The 26,757-nt window shown below is 47.7% G+C and overlaps 1 protein-coding gene across 5 annotated transcripts in view; it reads left to right on the top strand.

Moving 5' to 3' along the window:
- CAPRIN2 (caprin family member 2) overlaps window positions 1-26,474 on the top strand; it is a 699,936-nt gene extending 673,462 nt beyond the window's left edge. For all 5 annotated transcript variants that reach the window (XM_085652361.1, XM_085652359.1, XM_085652360.1 and 2 more), the window contains one exon: window positions 25,628-26,474. In XM_085652361.1, the coding sequence (XP_085508487.1) occupies window positions 25,628-26,193 (566 nt within the window). In that variant the 3' untranslated portion in view covers window positions 26,194-26,474. The remainder of the gene's footprint in view (window positions 1-25,627) is intronic.
- Window positions 26,475-26,757: the final 283 nt, after the last annotated feature.

Genomic DNA, 26,757 nt, shown 5'->3' with positions numbered 1-26,757 from the left:
GGTCACTTTCTGGACCAAGAGCTACCTTTCTGACATAATTGGTGTAATTCCTTTCTGCAGTTTGGGCTATAGTCTTGTCTAAAATCCCTATGGAAATTTACATGGGTAAAATGTGTTTTGGAACTGGCCCTTTTGTAAGCCCTCACTTGAATAAACCTGAAACTTTCAACACAAACTTGAACTGACTGTCATACTAATTTAGAAATTTTCGTGAACGTCGGTCAAATGGTGCCAAAGTTATTGTTAAAACAAAAAAACGCTTTTCCTATTGAAACTATTTATATTCACGGAAAAAAACAAAGGTTACAGGGATATTCTAGTTAGGCTCAGATTTCACTCATACATAACCATTTCTTTTCCAGTGAATTTCTAGGGTTATTTAATGTTATTTCCTAACTGTGACCTTTGTGTCAGTGAGTGCATGAGTGTCTCAGTGGATGTCTGAGTGGTTGTGTGTGTGTCTGAATGGGTTTGCGAGTGCCTCCATGAGTTTGTCAGTGTGAGTTAGTGCATGGGTGTCTGAGTAGGTGTGTTTGAGTGGCTCTGTAAGTGGGTTTCTGAGTCAGTGCATGAGTCTGAGTTGGTCTGAGAGTGGGTGGTAGAGAGTATGAGTGATTGTATAAGTGGGTGCATGAGTATCTGGGTCTGTTAGTGGGTGTACATGTGGGATTAGTCTGCAAGTGGGCGCATGAGTGTCTGGGTCTGAGTGGCTGGGAGTTGCTCTGTGAGTGGGTGAATGAGTGCCTGAGTGGGTTCTGCTCGTTTTCTGCCTTTTTCTGCTCACTTCTGACCTTTATTTTGCTTCTTCCTCTCCTTGCTGACCTCTTTTATGCCTCCTTCTTGTTGCTGGCCTCTATTTTGCAACTTTCTGCTCGTTGCTGGCCTCTATCTTGCCTCTTTCTTCTGATTGTCGGTCTCTATTTTGCCTCTTCATGCTTGTTTCTGACCTTTATTCAGCCTCTTTCTGCTTGTTTCTCTCCTTTATTCTCCCTCTTTCTACTCGTTTTCCACCTTTATTCTGCTGTATGAGTGAGTGTGTGAGTGACTATGTATGAGTGTGTGGTTGTGTACTTGTATGGGTCTGTGAATGGGTATGCGAGTGGTTGTCTGGGTGAATGAGAGGTGGTATGGGGTGAGTGCGTGTGTGAGTGGTTCTGTGTATGATGTAGTCAGTGATATCATTTAAGAGGTCACTGACCATGTCATGAGTGATGTAATATGTGAGGTCATAAGCACTGCAATAAAATTACAATTAGCTCAGGTAACTATAACTGCTGAATTTCTGTGGTTTTGTACGAGTAAAATCTGAGCCGAACTATAATGTCCCAGTAACCTTTCTTTTTTTCGTGAAATTCTAAGGTTTTCTAAATTCTAGTTTCTAACTAGAACATCACTGTAACCTTTGGATTTTTCAGTGAATTTCTGTTTTTTGAAATGTTATTTCCTAACTGAAACCTGTAACCTTTGAGAATGTGTTTGAGAGCGCATGAATCTGTGTCTGAGTGGGTGTGAGTGTCTGGGTGAGTTTGAGTGCCTCCATGATTGAGTCAGTCAGTGAGTGCTGTGCATGTGTGACTGAGTAGGTCTGTGAGTGGATGTGTGAGTGAGTTGCTCTGTGAGTCGGAGTCTCTGAGTAGGTCTGTGGGTGAGAGGTACGAGTGATTCTTTAAGTGGGTGCATGAGTGTCTGACTGGGTCTGTGAGTAGCTGTGAAAGGGTCTGGGTTGTTCCTGTGAGTGGGTGAGACAGATTATGTAAGTGGGTGCATGAGTGCCTGATTGGGTCTGTGAGTGGCTGTGAGTGCCTGAGTTCTGTGAGTGGGTGTGTTGCGGGGATTCTGTACATATACAGAACTAAGCGCAGGACACCAGAACCTCTGTGTATAGTGGTGTACCAACCCATCACCTTAGTGTCCAAAAATACCAAAAACCAACTGGCTATAGTGTCTAATTTGTTCTCCTTTCGCTCGCTCACAACTGTCCACAATAAGAGTAATCCGCGTCACGGAATAGTTTAAAATGTTTATTTTAACTAACGTGCTCTATGGCACAGTAAACGTGCCATTACTAGCAGCCAAATGCATAAACACAATATAGTCAGCATTGTCACAGTTCCATAGAATACAAACGGGGATATCATTTTATAAAGACAGTGGAAAAGGACTACAGTGCCTCACCACCCTCCCCGTGGTAAGAACTACTTTATTATAAAAAAGACCTCTGGGCTTTGTCAGCAGACCCCATACCTCAAGGCCTAGGTGAAAGGCTTGCATCTCAGGACAAGCACATCTCTTCTCTCTAGAAAGTTCTCTCTCCAACTGCCTGAACAACATGCTTCGCTTGCAATGTTAAAGCATACGACTTTCAGTAGTGCATCTGTGTGTCATGTTACGTCTAGGTGCAAGGGACTGACCAGAACAGCATAACAAGGGGCATTGTTTGTCGACCTTGTACATTGTGTACAGACTAAACCTCAGAGAACACGAAAAGCAGACAGTTCTCATGTTAAAGGCACAAAGTCTTGCAAAATAAACGCATGCAGTGTCTTGCTTAAAAGCAGCCTCATGGCAGCAAAGCTCATGCCAACTTAGCAATGTCGACAATGAACCCACCACCCATACTACACCCTCCCCCTGGTAAGTGCATAGTATATAGACATAGGACGAAAACAGAGTTCAAAAGTGTGAACAGTGTTCAAAAGCGTCTAGTTGATACATTTTGAGAGAAATAAAATTGGACAGGGATAAAAAAAAACATTGTAAGGAGAATAAAAATCGGAAGAGATACTCGGGGTGCATCAGTAAAGTTAATCCATCAGAGTATGAGCAGAATGCAACACCCTCCAAAAGGACATCATTGTTGGTAAAAAAAAAAAAAGATGCCATCCAATTCAGCAAGCTGAATGAACAAGCGTGCTCCTCAGTCGGGTGCCTCCATGAGCATCGCTGGATAACGTGCGTGATATTCAATGCAATTTTGAAGTAGGAGATTCTGTGCAGCCTCACAGATATCCCATTGAGCCAAGACTCCAAGTGCAGCTGCACGCATCATAAGGCCAATCCCAGAACAGTCCTGCTCATGGGCCACTAAGGGACCCATTAACTGGTCAAAATCCAGGTGTGAGCATGACGTATTGGAGAGGCATAAATCCAACACCTATGTAAACGGACATCGGAAACATGAAAAGACTGGTTGCACGCAAGTGAAGTATGCAAAGCAGAAGGACAACCGATAAGACAGAGTTGCCAGTTGTAGTGTACCAAAGCATCCATGCATACGGTCACAGAGCAATTGCAGCCGGCCCGGTCTGTGCAGAACTACAAGCGGAACAGCCATTGCGCAGCAGGCACAGCAGAAGCAGGATTCCAGCAGCTAAAGCCAGTATTAAAGGGAATCCACCAAAGATGCTGGAAAAGAATGAATGAATGCAGGTATTACACCAGATATTGTCTGAAAAGAAGTCACGGCCAGAGCCGACCGCTTTAAATAAAAATGTTGAAGGCTGTGTGTATCCGACGTATTAAAAATGTGCTGTATAAGCTCCCCAAAATGTAGTGGGTGGTTAGTATTCAGAAGGGGCTGAATTTCGCTAGCTGTGCTGGCCACCTGCAGGGTGAAGGTCTCGTGTGTGGAAAAAAGGGGACTTCTTGTTGGAATAAAAGCATTTTTAGTCTGCTCAACTTGTTGAAATCTGTTTTCAAAGTTGGTATGGAAGGCCAAATTGAGCTATCGAGCTTCACACACGGGGAGGAAAAAGTACATTTTTACAACAAATCACTATGAAAATGTTACAATGTAAGGTATTCCAGCAAGCAAACCACGGCTTTCTTGGTTATTTAAAATAAGATAACTACTGTTAGCAAGCAGAGTGAATGTGTGGATTATTGCGGGAACTGGATTACCTTTTAAAACACAGGCAAGGTTCGGAGCGGACACATTACAAGCCCCGTGTAACTTTGTTTTTGCAAACAAGGGAATGACCTACTGTAGAATCACAGGCCTCCCCTGTTAGGTAAACCTCCTTCTCTTCCTGTAAAAATCTGTATGTGAAAGGCAAAGACCACAATTCATGCAGAAGAGTGCTACCCAGAGGTTTAAAGCGGCCTAGTGTGTAATGTTTCATACAAGAACTGAATTCAAACAAAGAGAAAGGTAAAGACCGGGCCGGCTCTAGGGTGGTGCGATCGGTGCCACCGCACCGGGCGCTGACTTGGGGTGGGGGTGTCATTTTTTCAAGTATATTATCATTTTAGAAGCACCTGCTTCATGCCTCAGGCCTGTATGGAGACAAATTGCACCAGCACCCCCCAAAGATTTCATCGCATCCATGTAGGCCTTAGAGGCGAACGCTGGACCTTGGTCGGAATGAAAGGTGCAACAGGCAAAGATCCCTACAAAGACATGCAAATCCCTGATGACATTTCAAGCGTCAACACTGTGTTGTAGCCAAACCCAAAGGAATCTAGTGAACGAATCAACCGCAACCAAAAGACTGAACACAGTAATAAGAATCACAAACCATGAGAGTAGATACATTTAAATCAGCAAACTCAAGAGCAAGAGCCAGAGTGCGCAGCTCAGCCAATTGGGGGGGTACAGTCACCTAGCGCCTGTGTATGCACTATATTAGACTTGAATTCTCCATTCACTCTTGTACCAGCCACATTAGCACAAGCCGCTGAATAAGCATGTTTAGAACCGGTGGCCGGTTGCGCCGATCCATTGGTGTAAATAATACATTTGTACTCCTCTAAAGGAAGACAGAGGATGGGGATGAACGTGTTCATACTGCAAGAACGCCTGTGTGTGAAGCGAGGGGTCAAAGATAAACGTGACATCAGGAGACGTCAAAGAAGTAGCCCATTGTATCCAACGGGAATGTAATGCTTTAGAGTTCGGCACACTTGCCTTGGTCACTGCTTATAAAGCAGGGAATGGTGTAACCACCAAAATGCGTTTCCCCATAGACAGTCAGCGTTCCTTCAGGACCGCCATCTGCACAGCTGTCAAAACTTTCTCAACAGTGGAAAACCGCATTTCAGCCGAAGTGTACAAATGTGATTTGTATACAATAGGTACTGTCACCTTCATTGTACGTCAAGTAAGTGAAACTCACTGCGCCAGGGACGACTCGCATCCCAAGGTTTGTGCGATTATCACGTGTCAAGTACTTAGATTCAAGGAGATTAGACTGCAAAGATTGCAGTATAGCTGAATGTTCCGGAAGCCAGCTGGCTTTTGAAAATGTAGGTTGTATCAAAGCATAAAGAGGCTTGATACGCTGGGCATAATCTGGAATGTAAGACCGCCCCAAATTTAAAAATCCGAGCAAAGACTGAAGTTTCTTCAGAGTAGACGGAGACTGCAAACGTGCGCATTTCTCCAGAAAGTGGGGAGCCAAGCCCCTACCTTCATTATTGAGCTCATAGCCCAAAAAGAGCACTGCATAATATGCGGTGTGTGATTTAGCAAAGTTAAATTTGTAACCATAGTCCGCAAACATTACAATGATGCGGTCAACACTGCATAGATGTGGCCATAATTCATCGTCCATGAGATAAATATCAACAACGTTTGAGTATGCATCTGGGTCAATGCTGTCTAACTAAGAGACAACATGCACGACGAACCCTGGGGCTATTCTTATACCCCGTAGGTAAACGCCAATTTTTTGGGTTTTCCACCCGCCGTGAATGCTGACCATTGACTGAATTCAGGGGACAGATTATGACTGTAGAAGCCATTGGAAATGTCAAGTGTGGTTTTATACTTCTTACGAACAATTCTGTCTACAAGTGCAGAACTATGGGAATTCTGTATCGCAAAAGTACAACAATGAGAGTTCAAATGCCGGTAATCTAACACTGTGATAAGACCCATTGGCTTTGGATACAGTAAAAACAGGATTATTCATCGGTGGCACACACGTCTCAATCACACCTTGATACTCCTACTCAGTTAGAACATCTGAAACGGGACCTTTAGCTTCCCGCCGAATGGGATATTGGGGGTTGAGGTTGTGGCATAGACCACAATGGAATCTCATGTGGCGGAGAATCTTTATACCTGCCCACTTGATTATGGTACACTGCCGGTGCTTGGGCCAAAGCCCACTCAGCTGCAAAGGCCTCTGCATGCTCCTTGGGGACATAAAGCAAAAAACTCGAAAGTATCACGTCCTCCCCCCTTCGCAGCCGGAACAAATGGTGGGGGCCAATCCCCCTCCGCTAACAAAATGTCGTAATAAGAGGTCCGATTCTCCCAAAAAATCCCTGTGATTACACACTCAATGTTACATTCAATTTGAAAAACTGTATCTGAAAGAAACACGTTAGTTAGATTCCTCACCTTAGAATATCCCCAGGCGTCAGACTGGATCCGGAAGATTTTTCGTCAGCAATACCCCTTGCGCGTCGCTAGGCGTCGTCTGCGGCTCCGCGTCCGTCGTCGGCGTCGTGCGCCGGAATGACGTCGTCGGAGTACTTAGACGCCGCCCTCGCGCGCTGACGTCGGTTCTTCTTTTTTTCCGCGCCAGTAAGCGCAGATCCGGGAGAGCTACCCCTTTTTAGTCTTTTTTGACTAAATCTTTTTTGATCACTTTTGATCCTTGTCTGTCGACATCTGGTGCCGGTAGGATGCCTGGGTTCAAGGCTTGCGAGGATTGCCATCGACTGATGTCGGTGACCGATCACCACCGCCGGTGCCTCTACTGTTTAGGCCCCGACCACGACACGGAGTCGTGCTCCGATTGCCAGGCCCTGACTTCGAAGGCTCGGCGGGAGCGGTCCCGCCACCTTCTCGAGCTTCGCCACTCGGCTCTGCGTCGTGCGCGATCCCGGTCCAGGAGGAGGTCCAAGAATCGCTCGCGGAGCCCTAGCCGACGCCACCATCGATCGTCGGGCTCCAAGTCGTCGGGTAAGTCCAAACGCTCTAAGAAGTCATCGCTCTTCAGACTCCCCTCGCGCGACTCGGCCGAGGGTCCGGGTGGTTCCACCCCCGTGGCTCCGGCGGAGCCGCAGGTGCCCCGCCCGTCCCCATACCCTCCGGTCCCTGGGACTAACGCGACGCCGGCGGAGGTCAGTGCCTTCCTCTCGGCCATGAGGAGCCTGGCCCCGCCGTCGACGCCCGCTGGCGCGCCTTCGGGCCCCGCGGACTCGACTGGGCGACCTTGCCTGCCGGCGGCTTCGGCCCCGGCGCCGTCGACGACTCCGGTCTCGACGCCGCAGGTCCCCACGGGGCCCATGCCTGGGCCCCCGTCGACGCCTGTTGACCTAATCACTCCTCCACCGGCGCCGGCGAATGAACCACCGACGCCGCCGCCGGCGCAGACGCCTACACCTCCGGCGCCGCCGACGCCTTCGGCGCCGACTCCGGACGGCGTCCAACCCCAGTTTAGCCCTATTCCGGACCCGGCGCCGCAACGGCGTCGACCGACGCCGCGTCCGGCGCCGCTTGAGACCTATCATCTCTACAGTCCGGCTCCGATCATTTCTCCTGTTTATCAGGAATCGGAAGACGGGGGCGACTGGGAGGGGTTCGAGGACCCTATGGCTGTTCAGTCGCAGCTTTCACAGGACTGGGCAGATGAACTGGGGGAGGCCAGTGGTCTGGATACCTCGCCAGACACTGGATTCACTTCTCCTCCGACTGTGGCTTCGGAGGAGGGTGCAGCATTTTCTGTGGTGCTGCGCAAGGCGGCCGCAGCCCTTGGGCTCGAGCTGCCTGCCGTGGCTGTGAGGACTAACATCCTCACTGAGGTGCTTCAAACCGCAGCAAGCTCCACTGAGCCTCTGCTGCCGTTCAGTGAGGCCCTCACTGACGTTCTGCAGGGCACCTGGTCCAAGCCCTCCACAGTTCCTCCTGTGGATAGGAACATTGCCAGGCGCCACCGCCCTGCTCCGGGCGACCCCAGTTTCCTGTCCCAACACCCCACCCCCGAGAGTCTGGTTATCCAGGCCTCTACCTCCCAATCCTCCTTCCCGACCGCTCCGCCGGACCGGGATTCCAAGAGACTCGAGCAGTTTGGCAAGAAACTGTTCTCGTCCCTTAGTTTGGGCCTGCGGTCTTTGAACACCGCCTGTCTCTTGGACCGTTATTCCCATTCTCTGTGGGATACGGTGGAGGACGTGCTGCCCCTGTGTCCGGAGGAGGTCCGGACACGTCTTACCCAGGCTTTGGCCGATGGGAGGGATGCAGCGCGGCACGCCATACGATGTGGGCTTGACACCACGGACTCGCTGGGTAGGGCGATTTCCACCACGGTGGCGCTCCGCCGCCACGCCTGGATGCGGTCCACGTCATTTTCCGGGGATGTCCAGAACACCCTCATGGACATGCCCTTTGATGGCACTCGCCTGTTTGGTGAGAAGGCGGACAGTGCGCTGAACCGCTTTAAGGACTCCCGGGCTACGGCCAAGTCCTTGGGCCTCTCCGCTCCGCGGGCGCACACCTCCGCTTTTCGCCCCTTTCGTGGCCAAGGAAGGGGCGCCTCCTCACGTCCGCCAAGCCACCAGCCGCAGAACCAACCTGCGCGCGGTCGCGGTTTCCGCCGTGGCGGATCTGGAGGACGACGTGGTCAGCCCACATCCACCCCGGCAGCATCCGCCTCAAAGCCTTCCTAGTCCGAGCTTTCAGGCCCATTCCACGCCAGTGGGCGGCAGAGTTCGCCATCACCTGCTCCACTGGCGGTCCATTACATCGGACAGGTGGGTGCTGCAAATCGTCCGAAGGGGCTACTCCCTCCCCTTCGAGACGACCCCTCCAGCCATGCCACCGCAGCACCACCGTATCTCGGGGGATCATTTGAATCTTCTCCGCGAGGAAGTTTCGGCCCTCTTGGCCAAGGGGGCCGTCGAGCGCGTTCCGAGTCCAGAAGTAGGTCGTGGTTGTTATTCCCACTACTTTCTGGTTCCCAAGAAGGGCAAAGGGGGCCTACGCCCCATCTTGGACCTCCGGAACGTCAATGCCTTCCTCCGAAAGGAAAGGTTCAAGATGTTAACCTTGGCTCAGGTTCTAGCTGCCCTAGACCCCAGAGACTGGATGGTAGCGTTGGACTTGCAGGACGCATATTTCCATATCCCCGTCCTGCCGGCCCACCGGCGTTACCTGCGGTTCACGGTGGGCCAAGAGCATTTTCAGTTTACCGTGCTCCCCTTCGGCCTCACCAGTGCCCCTCGGGTGTTCACGAAAGTGATGGCGGTGGTCGCAGCTCATCTGCGCAGATCAGGGGTTCCAGTCTTCCCCTATCTCGACGACTGGTTGTTGAAGGCGGGCTCGCCCCAGGCAGTCGTCTCCCACCTCCAGACTACGGCGGATCTCCTGCATTTGCTGGGATTTTCCATCAACGTGCCGAAGTCACACCTGAGTCCCTCTCAGAAGCTCCTCTTCATCGGAGCAGTTCTCGATTCGGCGCAGTTCCGGGTCTATCCACCGGAACAGCGGGTCCGGGATATACAGGCCCTGATTCCCATCTTTCGGCCTCTATCCTGGGTTTCGGTCAGGCTAGTGTTGCGGCTTCTGGGGCTGATGGCCTCCTGCATCCTACTAGTGCATCACGCCAGGCGGCGCATGCGGGCTCTGCAGTGGGACCTGAAGTTTCAGTGGGCCCAGCATCACGGCAACCTGTCCGACCATGTCTGATCTCGGAGGGCACTGCACAACAGTTGCAGTGGTGGGTCATGGGCAGGAGCCTCTCCCTTCCCCAACCGGAGCATGTCGTAGTGACGGATGCGTCCATCCTGGGATGGGGTGGCCATATGGGAGAGGCGGAGATCAGAGGCCTCTGGTCTCCGGCGGAGTCTCGTCTCCACATCAACCTGTTGGAGTTGAGAGCGATCCGACTTGCACTGAAAGCCTTCCTTCCCTCTGTCAGGGACCGTGTCGTGCAGGTGTTCACGGACAACACCACCGCCATGTGGTATTGCAACAAACAGGGCGGGGTGGGGTCGTGGACCCTTTGTCAGGAGGCTCTGCGCCTCTGGACGTGGCTGGAACACCAGGGCGTCACCCTAGTGGTTCAACATCTGGCGGGCTCTCTGAACGCCAGAGTGGACGAACTCAGCCGCCGGTGCATGATGGATCACGAATGGCGTCTGAACTCCGAAGTGGCGCAAGGTCTTTCAGCAGTGGGGAGAGCCTTGGTTAGATCTATTCGCCACCGAAGAGAACGCGCAATGTCAGCAGTTCTGCGCGTTGGAATTTCCAAGGCGGCACTCGCTCTGCGACGCTTTTCGTCACGAGTGGAGTTGCGGTCTGTTGTACGCCTTTCCGCCTATACCACTTCTGCCCAGAGTGCTGAAGAAGATCAGGCACGACCGGGCCCAAGTCATCTTGGTGGCTCCGGATTGGGCACGAAGATACTGGTATCCCGAGCTACTCAGTATGTTGACCGATCCCCCGATACGTCTGCCCCTTCGGGAGGATCTTCTGTCGCAGCAGCAGGGGACGGTCCTCCACCCGAACCTGTCCAGCCTCCACCTCCATGCGTGGAGATTGAGCGGCGGCAGTTGATGCCATTTGACTTGCCTCCTGAAGTCTGTGATATCATTCTGGCAGCCAGGCGTCCCTCCACAAAGACGGTATACGCCTGCCGGTGGAACAAATTTGTGGCATGGTGCACAGCAAAGGCTGTGGATCCCCTTTCCGCCCCTCCTTCTGAGGTTCTCCTCTTTCTTCTTTCTCTGGCCCGGCAGGGCTCTGCCCTGGGCACCCTGAAAGGTTATCTTGCTGCCATCTCTGCCTTCTTGCGGCTTCCTGATCAGCCTTCTCTTTTCAAGTCCCCTGTGGTTACACGTTTTCTAAAAGGCATTACTCACACGTTCCCTCCTGTCCCTTTTGTAATGCCTCAGTGGGACTTGAATCTGGTCTTGACATTCCTGATGTGCGCTCCCTTCGAGCCTCTTCACAATTGTCCTCTTCGTCTTCTGACTCTTAAGACTGCTTTTCTGGTAGCCATCACCTCGGCTAGACGGGTGAGTGAGCTCCAGGCTCTATCTTCAAAGCCTCCCTTTCTGTCTGTTCATCCGGACAAGGTTGTCCTTCGGCCTCGTCCCTCCTTTCTTCCGAAAGTGGTGACTCCATTTCATCTTGGGCAGTCTGTCACCTTGCCCACCTTCTTTCCGCCTCCGCATCCTTCCAAAGAGGAAGAGAGGCTCCACCGTCTGGACCCAAAACGTGCGCTCTCCTTTTATCTGGACCGCACAAAACAGTTCCGGGTGGACGACCAGCTTTTTGTTGGGTACGTGGGCGCTAAGAAGGGGAAAGCTGTGCACAAACGGACCATCTCTCGGTGGGTCGTTTTGTGTATCAAAATTTGCTATTCTTTGGCAAAAAAGGACCCTCCTGTTGGGCTGCGCGCCCATTCTACTCGGGCCACAGCGGCTACTACTGCTTTGGGACGGGGAGTCCCTTTGCAGGACATCTGTCAGGCGGCGACGTGGGCTTCATTACACACGTTTGCCAGGCATTATTGCCTTGACGGCCAAGTCCGGAGGGATGGCTTCTTTGGCCGTTCTGTCCTCCAGGACTTTCTGGTGTGATCTTGGTTCGCAGACCCACCACCGGGGATGGTATTGCTTGGGTATCTATTCTAAGGTGAGGAATCTAACTAACGTGTTTCTTTCAGATGAACAAGTTACTTACCTTCGGTGACGATGTATCTGTAAGAAACATTAGTTAGTTAGATTCCTCACCGACCCACCCATCCTCCTCGTTCTGCGAACTGACATCTAGGGTTAAGGTTGTCCTTTTCAGGCCCCTAGATTTAATTTTTTGGCACCAGTGTCGGTCTTTGCATGGCTCTGCGTTCCTGGCGCGGAAAGCTATGTACAAGAACTGACGTCAGCGCGCGAGGGCGGCGTCTAAGTACTCCGACGTCATTCCGGCGCACGACGCCGACGACGGACGCGGAGCCGCAGACGACGCCTAGCGACGCGCAAGGGGTATTGCTGACGAAAAATCTTCCGGATCCAGTCTGACGCTTGGGGATATTCTAAGGTGAGGAATCTAACTAACTAATGTTTCTTACAGATACATCGTCACCGAAGGTAAGTAACTTGTTCTATACAGTCCATCGGGGGGGGCAACTCGGGTGTCCGCCGTCTCTACAGTAATGAAAGTGTCAGTTGCTGTCGTCTCCAAACAAGGACGCAGTGCCTCCCGAACTATAGTAACTTCCGCTGCGCTGTCTAGCAGAGTCACGGCCCAAGTCCAAACCAGTAGTTGTGTTCTCACCGTCTGAGGCATACCTTGCTGTTAAAGCGGCAACTTATTTCTTATGAAACACAGGTAAAAAACGAGGCAGAACCTCTTACTTTCCTTTGCCTTCAAACTGACAAGGTTGATCTCGTCCCTGTGTCGCAGGTTGACTCTTGGCACGATCCTGGCGTTCCCCACCACCGACCTGGGAGCCAGATGTGCCCTGTGAAGAACGGTAAGAACGCTGATCAGGGACTTGAAATCTATCATGAGACTTAATTTTCGCGCAGTCACGCAATTCATAAGTACGCTCTTTTAGAGAAGAACGGACGCCTGTCTTTATCAGGCTGAGCTTTCTGTTGTGTTTGAGTGTGTTTGCGCATTTGAGTAAAAGGCTTAACTCCCAAATTTTTGCGGCCAATGGTTTTAGAAGCCTTTGCAATAATCTTTGGTAATTTGCATGGCTTGTCTGCATCTGGGACAGCCTCCAAGTTATTTGCCACTTGAAAGCTTACCGCATCGCCCTTGATGTTAGCAAGGATCATATCAGCAACCACGTCAAACAACCCCACCAGTCTCATCCCCAGCCGCTTCGACACCATGTTCATCTTGAACACGCTTAATCACAGAGGCGAGTACGGTCATGAAGGGAGTGCCCAAACACTTCGACTATACCTCTGCAAACACCTTGCCCCAGGTGTTACAATTAGCTAACTTGGGAAGTAAGTCTTCAGGCAAACTTATAGTCAATATCCTGTGTATCTCCACAGGAGAGGTATTTGGAAAAACAGCTTCTAGTTGTCCACATTTTTCAGCAAGCCAATAAGGCAATTCATCTGTACTCTGTGGACGCTTGCCCATTACTGAATTAACCATGACGGGACTTATAGCTATACCGCCAGGTCCAGCAAGTTGCGCAGCAACACCAGGTGGCCCCACCTGGATATTGGGTGTGACGTACTGAATAACAGCCCTATGTATGTGAATTAAAGATGTATGTAAGACGCGAAGGTCTGCAACTGCCACAGTTAAATAACGTGGGTGTGGGGTGTACCCATCCAAAACAGGCCAAGTGGCCCCATCTATCGATAAAGGACCCAAACGGACTGGTGATACTGGGTGAGGAAGGGGACCATTAAACCAAATTTGGTGTTGCCAAGCCGCAAGTGGAACTTCAAGAGACTTATAAGGCCGATAAACATGCGGTAGGGTCATGACAGTGTATTCATGGAACAAATTATCAGTCCCATCCACCCGGCAAAAGTGACCCAAGAATAAAACACCTCAAAGTGGTAAGCTGGATTCGCTTCTACCACAAAGATTAGCATGACACTCACGTCGGGCACTCCATACGGAGCCAAATAAGCCTTGAGTGTGGCGCGGATATGAGCCGGAATAGTTACAGCATCACGGAAAACACAATTTAACAACTCAGAGCGCTGCACCGCAATAACTGGTTAAGAATAGAAAGAAAAACCTTTTAATAAGATCAAGCTTGAAAGAACCTATAAAAACATCAATATAGGAGGTTACACCGTCACAGCTGTTTCCGGAAACAGAAGTGAGGGGATTGTGGACAAGCACAAGCACTACTCCAGCGTCTCGCTGATAAGAACAGACAAACGTTGGCAGTGCCATGTTGCGGGGATTCTGCACATATACAGAACTATGCGCAGGAAACCAGTACCTCGATGTATAGTGGTGTACCAAATATCCCCTTATTGCCCAAAAATCCCAAAAACCAACTAACGATAGTGTCTCATTCGTTCTCCGACATATCCACGGAGCTACCAATGATTAGACAACCCAGAACACGACACTCCAGACTCTCTCAGGAATCGCGGGAACAAGAAAACTTTCGCTCACTCACTCATACTTATCCACAATAAGAGTAATCCGCGTCACGGTAAAGTTTAAAATGTTTATTTTAACTAACGTGCTCTATGGCACAGTAAACGTGCCATTACTAGCAGCAAAATGCATAAACACAATATAGTCCGCATTGTCACAATTCCATAGAATACAAATGGGGATATCCTTTTATAAAGGCAGTGGAAAAGGGCTACATTGTCTGACCAGCCTCCCCGCAGTAAGAACTAGTTTATTATATAAAAGACCTCTGGGCTTTGTCGTAGACCCCATACCTCAAGGCCTAGATCAAAGGTTTACATCTCAGGACAAGCACAGCTCTTATCTCTGGAAAGGTCTCTCTCCAACTGCCTGAACAAAATACTTCGCTTGCAATGTTAACGCATACGACTTTCAGTAGTGCAGCTGTGTATCATGTTATGTCTAGGTGCGAGGGACTGACCAGAACAGAATAACAAGGGGCATTGTTTATCGACCTTGTACATCGTGTGCAGACTAGACCTCAGAGCACAGTAGAGAATGTGAAAAGCAGGCCGTTCTCATGTGAAAGGCACAAAGTCTTGCAAAATAAACGCATGTAGTGTTGTGCGCAAAAGCAGCCTCATGGCAGCGAAGATCATGCTAACTTAGCAATGTCGACAATGAACCCACCACCCATACTACAGGTGCATGAGTGCCTGTGGGTTCTGCTCGTTCTTTGCCTTTTTTGTGCTAAGTTCTGAATTTTATTTTGCATCTTTCTGCTACTTTCTGGACTTTTTTTTGCCTCTGCTTGTTTCTGATCTATTTTGCCTCTTTCTGCTCGTTGCTGACCTTTTTGCCTCATTCTCTACCTGTTTTCTGCCATTTTTCTGCTCACTCCTGACCTTTATCTTGCTTTTCTGCTCATCACTGACCTCTATTTTGCCTTTCTCCTTGTTGCTGACCTTTATTAAACTTCTTTCTGACCTATATTTTGCTTCTTTCTGCCCTTTTTATTACTCTTTATGCTCCCTTCTGACCTTTATTTTGCCTCGTTCTGCTCTCTTCCCCGCCCCGATACAGCGAGAAGAGAGCCTCAAGGCCCCGCAGTCCCTGCTGGCTCCCTGTCTAATACCGGAGACTGCATTGCTCTCAGACAAGAAGCTGCTAAACATTTTTTTTTACGGAGTTTTATATAGCGCAAACTTGACCCGGCGGTATCGGCTATCAAAGCGCTTTACATAGCACCAGTTGCGTTACATGAGTACACATTAACCGCAAGGGTCCCCCCAAATATTTAATATGTAGGCTGGGAGGTGGTAGTCCCCAGGGTGTCCGCACGGCCCCCGCTCCATATTATATTGGTTAGCCCCGGGAAGGTGGTGGTCTATCTCGGGGGGGGGGGGGACACAAGGCTCTCCCCAAACATTTAATATGTAGCCTAGAGGAGGTGGTGGGCCTGTGGTGTCCGCCCACCTCCCGCTTAATATAATTTGCTCCTGGGACATGGTGGTCCCAGGATGGAGGGGGCCCCATGTGCCACCCTTAATTTTTGTTTTAACTTTTATTTATTTTTAATCCCCTACATAACCCTGGGTCCTTGCCCACCCGACAGCTACAATTAGAACCAGCACGGGAGCCTACGCTTTTTCAATGTATTTTTTATTTACAGAGATATTCACAAGCATTTTGCGAAAATCGCGTTGAATTAAAAGCAAACGGTTTAATGCTGTGGCAAGGCTCCAGAGGACACCCAAGACCAAGGCTTGGGGGTCAGGATAATCTTGCCCTGCCCTGTGTTTTTGGGTGCTGAGTACCAAGATGACTGCCAACACTTCCTGGTTGAAGTGTTGGCAGACAATTTCCCTGCACAAGCTTTATTGTTTGCGAAGTAGCCACGATCGCAGAGATCCTTATTTGATTTTCCTGAAATTACTCCACTACTGAGTGGATTTAAACCAAATAAAGCAGAATCTGGGTACCGAAATCTACCTTTCTGTAAAATTTGGTGTAATTCCATCCAGTGGCTCGGGCTGTAGTAGTGTTCAAAGCTCCTGTGGGGATTAACATGGGAAAAGCACTTTTTTTTTTTATCATCCCCATTTTTCACAGGATCCCGCTTGATGGATCACCCTGAAACTTTCCGTGCACAACAAGACTGTCTGACACTTTTTTTGCAAAATTTGGTGAAGATTAGTCCAACAACGCCAAAGATATAGGCAAGTCAAACACTTTATCTATCTAAACATGATCCTAACTAACTACCTAGTGGCAACTGCCAGGAAGTAATAAATGTATAAAATGTGTATATATAAATGGAGGAATCACTTTAATTTGCTCCCCTAAGCCATATATATATATATATATATATATATATATATATATATATGCCTTTCAAGCCTAGGGTGCCATATAAATTATGCGTGAAGAGGAAGCAGGGAACTCTGGGTAATTCCCAAGTTTGGATGGAGAGCAGATATACTTCCCAATATTTACCATGCATGGTTAAGGCACAAAAGCTTGCCTGCATAGTAAAGGCTTTGTGGTAAAGGCAGCATTGTAAAGGCAGTTCGTGTACCAACAACTTCTAAGGTGCCTCTCGTGAAAATATATAATTCGATCAAATTGGGCCTCCATCTACAAGTAAATAAGGTCTATGTTGCTGATGAGGCAACTGGGATGATGCACAAATACTGATGAGACGTGAAGCCTTTTCTATCATTGGCAACGTTTTTGTTTGCCCTTTCCTAGAAATTTGGGAAAGACTATTTACTCCAATCACATAGGAGTTGATTCTTAGATGGGACCCAGCAGTGGTGGATGATCCAATTTATTTCCGAATTTACCCACTTAACTCTTTTGATTCCATACCATTAATGCAAGTCATAAGTCCAAGCCGCCTTGTTGCAGAGTCCAAGCGAACAGAGTTGGGTGCCTACAAGTATTTTTAATGTAATGCTTTCATTATCTCGTATGCAAACATGGTACGTAATCTGGTTGGTTACTAGTATTTATATTTCATGATCTATTTCTTTTAGAATGTGGCTTCAGGTCTTCCTCATGTTTTGTATTCTTTTTGTTACACGTTTGTAGAAAGCCTCTCAAATCAGCATAGTTAAAAAAAACATCCAAAGCATAGCAGTGTACCAATGAGTTAAGCTACTTGCCTGAAGTCTCGGTACAGGTGATTAAAATGGTGTTTTGCTCGATGGTAAGATTGTGTATACTCAGGCAGCGATCACCGGGTCAGGGAAGGCTCGATTCCAAGCATGGGGGTTGCCTGGTAGCAGAGCCTGCTTCTGGCCCGCCTAGTCGTGTGCTACAGTCACCTGCTAGCAAGAGGGACCTTGCTTGTGATTCAGGTTTTATTACCTCCTCGTCTGTCTACCTGTCACATTCCTTATCCGCGAGTAGCTCGCCTGCTCCACAGAAACGTATTACCAAGCTAAAGTAAAAAAAAAACACTTGCCCTAGTATGGTGCCTACCCAGCATGCATAAAGGGGGAAGTACGTCACCATGACAGCCTGAGAATACCACAGAAACCCAAATAAAACCAAAAACAATCACCAGAACCAGAAACTAGGGAGGGACGGGCCTTGGAGCGGAATGGGTAGCCCAGGGCTCGGAGTAATAAAGATTACCAGTGAGTAACCGAGCGTTATTCTAAAGTTCACAACTCCTATTAAACATGTTGGGTGCACTGGTTAGCCGCTGAACTTGCATGTCCTGCTCAAGTCCCTTAGCAGTGAGGCGAATACGTGTTAGCAAAGAAAGGTACTAGTCTGTTACCTCACTAAGGAGCTGCTCAGGAAAGGGGAAAAGAGTTTCTAAACTTGAGCCAGTAAAGGCACATTCACGTGTAACTGAAATGTGTCCCCGCCTCAAAACTGAAGCAGACACGTTATTCCTAGCGTCAAGGAGGTGTAGCAGTAACAACCAAACGGCACTGACATCAGAACATGGCGCCCTCGCTACTCACTGCCTACGGCCGCCTCGTCTGTCCGTACTGTTGTGCCTAGCAGCAGACTGCCCCAACATTGATGCCTGCGGGTTATCCTAGCAGGACAGGATGGCTAGAAACTGTACCATTGTTGCTGGTGCCAGCGCATGATGCAAAACTGCCATCATTCCCAAGCTTAAACACCTTTTTAGTCGAGATATAAGCCAAATATCACGAGGGCCCCAGCTTGCGAAATGTGAACGTAGGGCTGGGCTAAATTCACTTACTGATAATTAACCTTTTATCTAGATGTGTGGCTCCTTAAACGTGCTCCTTTCTTCTCACTGTGCAACTTCTGCCCTGGGGTAGGAGTACAGTGGCCACTGTTATCTAGTGTCCCCCACCACTCAAAACGAGCAACTGAATATAGTTCAGAACATCTACTGCCGAAAAAATACGTCCAGGCTTAAATGAAATAGTGAGGAAATTTATGCTGCGAAGGATTGTAAATGATGGTGTAATTTCCAATTCCACTCTGTGTGGTGCAGATTGGTTGCTTGGGAGCATGTGAGGCTTACTGCTGCTGGCTGCCCGGGGTCCACGAAGGAGACCCGCTAAGAGGGCGGCCGCCTTAGTACCACAAGAGGCACAGGAGGCAGCCTCCCAGTGGTAAGGACCCTCACGGGTCTGACGTGCTGCGTCACTTCCGGGTGGAGGGGGGGTGAGGTACATGTACCTCTCCCCACCCACTGGGCTCCCTCTTTGCCCTCTACCCTGACGCCATTTCCCGCCCTACCGCATACCTGGCGTTCAGGCAGGGTGTGGGGGTTGGGTTTTATCTAATGTATTTTGTGTTGCAGGCGGAGTTACAGGGCGATCCAGAGGCTGTAAGGTACAGAAGGGTACCCTCTGTACGAGCACAGTAAGGGTGCTAAAGCCAAATATCCACAGGGAGGTCCTCGCATTGGACCCTGGAGGAGCGACGGCGCCCCGTTAGTCCTATGGGCGGTTGTGGACCTGAGCAACCGGGGGTTGCCTGGAAGGCTCCGCCCCCCTCTGGGGTGTGAGCAAGGAAGTGGTCTGGCGGTCCACCGGTGGGAGGGGTTGCCCCTACCCCAAATCTGACTGACACCGATTTGGATTGGCCACGGTGTAATTTGGCTCATCAGGTGGCAAGGGGCTGCCTGCCTTGGGATCGCCCGTAAGCTAACCCACCAGTCTTGGCATTGTGTAATGCTAATAAACCTGCAGCAATTTTCTCCACAAAGGTGTCTTGTCTGGTTATTTCGCATAGAGATTGCCTGTTAGCCGGTCATCTACAGAGGAAGCAGCAAAGTGTGGTCCAGATGCTGCTGTTAAAAGAAGTGCGGATGCAGCTACTGCTCAAAGGAAATGGACATCGTTTTTAAACTCCGGTATCCGGCACTAGAGTATTGGTGCAATATCTCCTTGTCACATGAAATTGCCAATTACATGACCTGAATGGCGGAAGCCGAACATGTGTCACGAGGCCCGCCCCTTGAAGAACAAACTGCCCCATGCAGCACCAGGGACCTTCTAGGCCAGGGGATGGAGCGATTCAGCGTTTATCCATGTTGGGATTTTCATTAATATTCATAAACACAGAATTTCTGTGGTGGATCCCAAAGCACCTGCTTTACAAAGAGCCTTTAAAAACTCAAAAAATTAAACTTCGACTGTTCAAATACTGTTTTTGGTCTTAACGGAAGTCAACATGCAGTAAAACATGAATACTTCGTTTTGACTTTTTTCCAAAAGAAAATATCAGGCAAAAAGTCTGGTAGACCACAGACTCGTCCCAGACAACTGACATTTTCATTTATGGGTAGAAGGCTACAGCATCCCCTCACAATAACAGGCGAGGCCCATCTTTCGTCTCCGGACCTTTTTACCCTTAAGTCTCAGACAATGAGGATCTTAAGCATTTTTTAGCTTGCTCTGAAGTTGGACGTAATGCTAGTTTTCAGGTAAGATGTATGTCCTGTTTTTTTCTGGATTGGATTTATGTTTAAATGGAATGGCCATTAAAATGTTGCCGATCATTCAGGGCTTTAAGTAGGATGAAAAAACTGGGGGGTTTCAAAGGGGCGTGACCAATGTAATTAAGGGCGTGGCTTAAAACACATAAGCTAAAAATCTGTGCTTGGCATAATGTGCCCCCGTCTTGTATTTTGCTGTTTCTGTCATTGCATCCAGATATACGATACAACATGTAACATCATACCTACAAGGCAGGACTATTGGCTTTGTCAATGGTTGTTAGTTCTATAAGATAAATAAGCAGCAACTATGGCTTGTATAGAATATTGAAAAAGCTTCCACTTAAAGCTCTGGTGACACCACGACACTGTTGCTGCTCCCGAGTTTCAAAAAGAGAAGGGAAATCTAAAGAGAGTGACTCTTTAAAGGATTTCCCGTCCCCTACAACGCTCACCTGGCATGACGTCATGCCGTAACTTCTCCACTAGTGAGAAGTGAGCAGTGTGAGCACGCGCACATCGATGTGCCTGCTGTTTTGTGCCCTGGCACTTTTTTCCGGACTGCAGTGACAGCAGACTGCTGTTACTGCAGTCCTGAGAAAAACAGACCGCCTGTGCCAAGGCACAAACAGAGCCCGATAGAGACCCGTTTCGAGGCCCCCTTAAACTGCCGGTGCTCAGACCCGGTGAGACCCGGCCCACTTAAAGCCCTGGATAGACTGCCTGTACTTTTTAGGTCTTGCCTACATAGCACATGCGCTGTGCTGAGACTAATTGTTTCGAATTCAGTGGGCTTACAAACCGCCCACAGTATACCATTAGTTGTTTTCGTTATCACTCATTTGCAATCTTTCGATTGCGTAGCTCTTCATAGTCTTTGTATTTCCTAGTCTTTTTGCAAGGTATTTTTTTTTTTTTTTTTTATATTCTAGGATGTGTAATGTTCTTTCCTAATTTTAAAACAGACATACGGCCTCCTATTTATTTTGTGTTCACCCTATCTGCCATCTCTATTGGCGCTTTAGTTACACCCACAACTGTACAACTCTGTGCCATGCTACTCTAGAACATGCCATTCTACTCTGCCACTGTACTCTATGCCATGCCACTAACTTTTAGCTGTGGTGAACCGTAGCCACGCTGCTGTACAACTTGGCTAAAAGACCTTGGCAAAGCCAATCACTGTCATAGGTGAGACCCATTTGCTTTGTCAATGCTTGTTACTGTATCTGCTTGCATCACTGTTCTTCTGACTTAGCCCTCAGCATTGCTTGCATCGAAGATATGTGGCAGCTATCACCTGTTCCTTTTTTCCCTTGAGGGTAAATAGAAAGAAGTATGTTCCATAACATACTTGACGAGTAATAACCCACTGGAAGGCCCCTGCTGTCATACAGAAGCACCATCACCAAAGGTCTCTTGTCTCTGGATAAAAACCTCTGGTTTAATATCAGCAGGTCCCTGTACACTTTAGTTGGAACTCTATCACCTTTACTAGTCAACCCATTAGTGGAAAGACCTCAAACGTCTGCATATTGATATTCAAGCCATAATAATCACTGAACCTCTTGATTCCTGTAAGTACTGTTGCTAGTATACCACAATATCATCCACATGGATCAAAATCATAAGTTGACAGCCTTAAAAGATCAGATGTACAGTTCTCAGCCGACTATGGTAAGCCTTTCCAACCGGTTTTGGATAAAGGTGTTTGGTCTCTTTCTTAGACATCTATCACCCTTGGGTTCTATTGGGGGTTGGGTTTGGTTCTACACTCTTAGCACCACTTTTAGAGGTGGTGTTCTAGGTGAAGAACCAGGGAAGACATGGCTTGGCAGTTTGGGCTGGACTGTTCCCATGAAGCACAGGGTCAGACTGGTTTGCATATGGCCATGTCTGAACTGAGGTGGCGGAGTGAGCTAAAGAATGATGATGGATTAAACCCAGATCAGTTGGCTGGTGGTGAGTGCTTGCAATGTTCAACACTCCGTCCATCATCCCCTTTGGTTTTGCGTTGTTTGCCAGAAGGTGGCAGGGTATGCCCAGACGTGGGTCCCTATCTCACTTTGCCACTGGATTCAAGCTAGCCTGGTTGATGACGGCTGATTAGCCAGAAACCGGTCCCAGGATGCTTGTTTCCGGTCCAGGGAAGACATGGCTTGGCAGTTCGGGCTGGACTGTTCTCATGATGCATAGGGTCAGACTGATTTGCATTTGGCCATGTCTGAACTGGGGTGGCGGAGTGAGCTAAAGAATGATGGAGTAACTTGATCAGTTGACTGGGTGTGAGTGCTTGCAATGTCCAACACTCCGTCCATCATCCCCTTTGGTTTTTCTAGGTGAAGAACCACCTGTCTCAAAGACCAAATGCTCATGCGGAGATAAACCAGGCCTTCCATATTCACTTCTATGCAATAGACAAAGTAACAGATTTGTACTATCCAGGACGTTAACATTTTCAGCTTTTCCCTCAAATGGGACATTCAAGATGACTGATGTGGATCTTGTCCTCCTTTCAAGTGAGCATTTTGGTTTGTGCTGTAGACCTTTGATAGATGCTTGTACTTTCCTTTGTTAGATGCTCACACCAGAAGTGACTTCTCATGCTTGGAGATTTATTTCCATTTTTCATCAGTTCTTATTAATGCTAGCAGTAAACCCAGAGTTGGTGGGTGATCACAGCTGGCGCTCTTCGCCCCATCACAGAAGTCTTAATTTTTATTTTGCAACTAGTGACATCCCTGTTTAGCTTGGCTTCTGTACCTTATGCACAGTTTTCAGACACTTATTTCAAGTGTTTTTCGTGTAGTAATTGTGGCATACTGACCAACCACCCCATCCCTGGGGAGCTGATGCATCCCTTCGTGGTGTAATAAACCTCTTAAAAGCTGGCTCGTTGGATACAGATCTATCGCTCCAGAATGCACGACGTTTTATGTTCTGTCCTATAATTCCTGAGAGTTGTGAAGCTTATTGCGACAGATGTAAATTAACTGACTGTTCTGGGGCCATGAGATGGCAGTCTAATCCCAGTGAAGTTTGTATTCCCCAGTGTGGTCATCAGTGGAGGTGTATTCATTGCTTTCAACCGAGGCCTCCATAGCTTTGGGTTTTCCCAGCTGTGGTTGTGGGACTGCTATACACTCGCTGCCTGTGTCCCACAAAATACTGCTCAGTCTATAAAATATTTTGTAGTTGAACATAAACTTGGCGCAAATTGTCTTCTCACTGCTGGTACAAAAAAAAAAGTACCCTGATGGTACACATTGTATACAGTGTGCAAGATTTTGGATCCAGGAGCAAGGGATCCCCCTTCACCTGACAATTCGCCCCACCCCCTGGTACAAGATCTATTCTTCTATGGCCCCTGGATGACTTTACTTTTTGGTGCCCATTTCAACAATGATTGATAAGTGGTTTGTTTAGTCCACCCTCCTATGTTTCCAGGCTGATGTTTGAAGATTTTAGCCAACAACACAGTTAAATAAAACCACCTACCGGCCCTCTGCTCCCATTCTCAAGAAACTGATTACTGGTTTACCATGTGGAAGGAGAAGAGTACTATGATGAACTAGAGACTTGTCATGTAACAGGAAAGTGTGGTTATCACCTTTTGGCACTTCCCTCCCACTATTCTTTCCTTTATCAACCATACGTCCTTTGTGAGCTGTATTAAATGTAAGATTTTATGGCTCTTGGTACTTGCTGTGAGCACCAATTAACTTCCTCTAACCTGGTCCTTTCCTGATTTTATGTTTTGGAGGATTTCTAAGATTCTGTACACTCTAGTAGGCTGCATGACCACGTCCCAGATGTTGAGTCCTAACAGACTATCTTGTTACTGTAGATGTTTACCTTGCACTCGCATTTTCCTTGGGTACAGCATATGGCTTCCCTGATAGTTGTTCATACAACAAAAGTCTGGCATATACAGGCACATTCTCAATATTTTATATATATATATAGTGAAGAAAGATATTTTTATCTAAATCCACACCCAGCTATCCTATAGTAAAATATGGGCAAATCCTATGTGCCCATTAGTTTTAAAACAATTAAAGCAAAGAAAAAGAGAAGAGTAGTCAGTCTGTACACTCAAATCAACACATAACCCCCAGCTTCAAGTGTATATGTGCTAAAAAATGTGTAAAGGAAAGAAAGTATCTCACGTGCGCACCACCAGAGGAGCTACTGGTAGGTTCTCACCAGCTTGCCCATGTTTGTATCATCATCGATAACTTTCTCAAAAAAGGAAACCGTGATGTGTCCAGTAGAAAGGAAGTGAAGAAGATAAAGTCCCTGTGAAAACAATGAGACTCAAGAAGTCTCAATTTAAAATTGGACTAAACTCACAAACTGGTCACTTTTATTCCGAACTGTGAGTCTGTGCCAAATTAAAAACACAGCATGTTGTGAACCACTTTAATGATGGTCAACATGTTTCATTGTCAGTTATTTATTGGCAATTTCATCAGGGCACCAGAGGTCAGCAATCACCTCCCTGGACATCCAACATCAATTAAGAGTGACTAGTAGGAGCTACGGGCCCACATACCAGCTCCCACCACGTCGTAGGGATGTATATCATATACTTTTTCCATGTCCAAATAGCACTTTTGTTGCTAAGTGTTTAATCGCTTCCCTGGGGACTTCAAATAGTAAATCAACCCCGATAGTTGCACAGCCCTTGTCCGAAAGCTCAGCAACCTTTCTTATAAACGCCATCCAAAATCCTCGTCCATGCCATTTGAGTATCCATTTCCTAGATGATCTAGGCTCAACCAAGCCTACTGTTTAGTGTTTTGGGGGTCTGCACAAGAGTAATTGCAAAGCTTTAGAGCATGTGGCTTGCAACAGAAATGCGGGATGTGTAATTAGTAGCCATTATGTGCGGCCAATAACCCTGAATTATCTTCCTATGAATGTTTTCTATCATGTTGAATGGTTTCCTTTGATTTCATCATTCGCGTAGGACCTAACTTGAGTAACCCTGCACTAGTGATTACTTCTAGTGGTTTGTGACTTATAGCTGGCCTTAATATAGTTCACTGCTGATGGCAGTGCTGGTTGTTAAATGCCCTTTCCCAGAGTCCGAGGCCTGAGCCTCCTCAGAGGACCTGTAAGTGGAGAGGGGGCTTTGTTTGACAGACCTAGCTGAAGGAAGGACAATATCCCAGAGAAGCAAGAGTGTTCAATTAAAAAGGGAGAAACAAAAAAAATTCCCAATTTGCTCATAGCATCCATTGTCCTCCTTGTACTGCTCCATTGTCTCGCGTGGCGCTCTGAACATTCAGATGTTGCAAGCATTTGTGTTAATGATTTGTTGTGTAAATTGTACGTATTCCTTTATAAGGCATTTGTTTGACATACAACTGGAGATAGGCCATTTTAATGGTCTCCATACAAGTAAATAATTTTGCTATTTTCTGTAGATTGTACGGAGTGTGATCTGCACATTCAGCCTACTGTTGAAGCCCACATTAATAGTTCAGAATGGCAATCTTAGTGTAGATGTACCATGTATCACTTGTGTTCCTAAGCTCTGTATACATTGTTTTTCCAATGTAATGTCAAGCACAGATGAGTTGTTCCAAATCATGCTTTAAGGGCCTCACAATTATGCTTCTAAGTAACAATGTATCATTAAAAATCATGTTTAACAGGTTGGAGCGACTCCTCGCAGGTCAGCAGTCCAGAACGAGACCATGAAGCTTTCAACTGCGGGGACTCTGGACAAGGCGACTCCCGCAGCATGACCCCAATGGACATGCCAGTGACCAGCCAAGCTGCTACTATACTACCGGTCCACGTCTATCCACTTCCTCAACAGATGCGAGTGGCTTTCTCTGCGGCCAGGACCTCGAACCTTGCCCCTGGGACCTTGGACCAACCAATTGTGTTTGATCTGCTGCTTAACAACCTTGGCGAAACATTTGACATTCATATTGGTAGATTTGCTTGTCCTGTGAACGGCACGTATGTCTTTATATTCCATATGTTAAAGCTCGCAGTGAACGTTCCCTTGTATGTCAACCTCATGAAGAATGACGAGGTCCTGGTATCTGCCTATGCCAACGATGGAGCACCGGACCATGAGACGGCAAGTAACCATGCTGTCCTTCAGCTCTTCCAAGGAGACCAGATATGGCTTCGTCTACATCGCGGAGCCATTTACGGGAGCAGTTGGAAATACTCAACATTTTCAGGGTACCTCCTATATCAGGACTGATATACTGGAGTATATGCTAGAACTTGCTGGGAGGGTCCATGGTGCTTTACACTCAAGGGTTAACTCTGGATGGAAACAGTAGATGTCTGTTTTACCATTTGGGGTAATCTGCACTTATTAGTAACATCATGAAATATGATGTGGCATTCGTTAAGCTGTGAATGTATGTTATGTATTGCACCTGCATAAAGCGCTTGTATTCTAGTACAGCTTACTTTTGATAAACCCCTTTCGTTAAATCAGAATCCTGTTTGTGCTCAATAAAAGTAATATGCAGTTTCTTTTTCGTGTGGTCCTTTCAGCACAGACTTCTTGAGCAAATTCAACAAATCTGCCAGGTATTTTGCACCTTATTCCACTACAAATGTGCACTATAGAAAATTATTCGTAAATAAGTGATTTCGTTACATTTGTTTCAGGTTTCCGTTCGAAGGACATACAATAATTAGCGGAGTATGTTGGCGCCCAGCAGCACGTCAAAAGGGGTTAGGCGTTCTTGCATTCCATAACATAAACACCTCAACTTCAAACTCAACCTCACCTGTACATGCAATAAATACCTAC

This window comes from Triturus cristatus, chromosome 4_1 (assembly GCF_964204655.1).
Source record: "Triturus cristatus chromosome 4_1, aTriCri1.1, whole genome shotgun sequence".
Classification (NCBI taxonomy): domain Eukaryota; kingdom Metazoa; phylum Chordata; class Amphibia; order Caudata; family Salamandridae; genus Triturus; species Triturus cristatus.
Note: the sequence above shows the minus strand (reverse complement) of the source record. Positions and strands in the feature narration are given on the sequence as shown.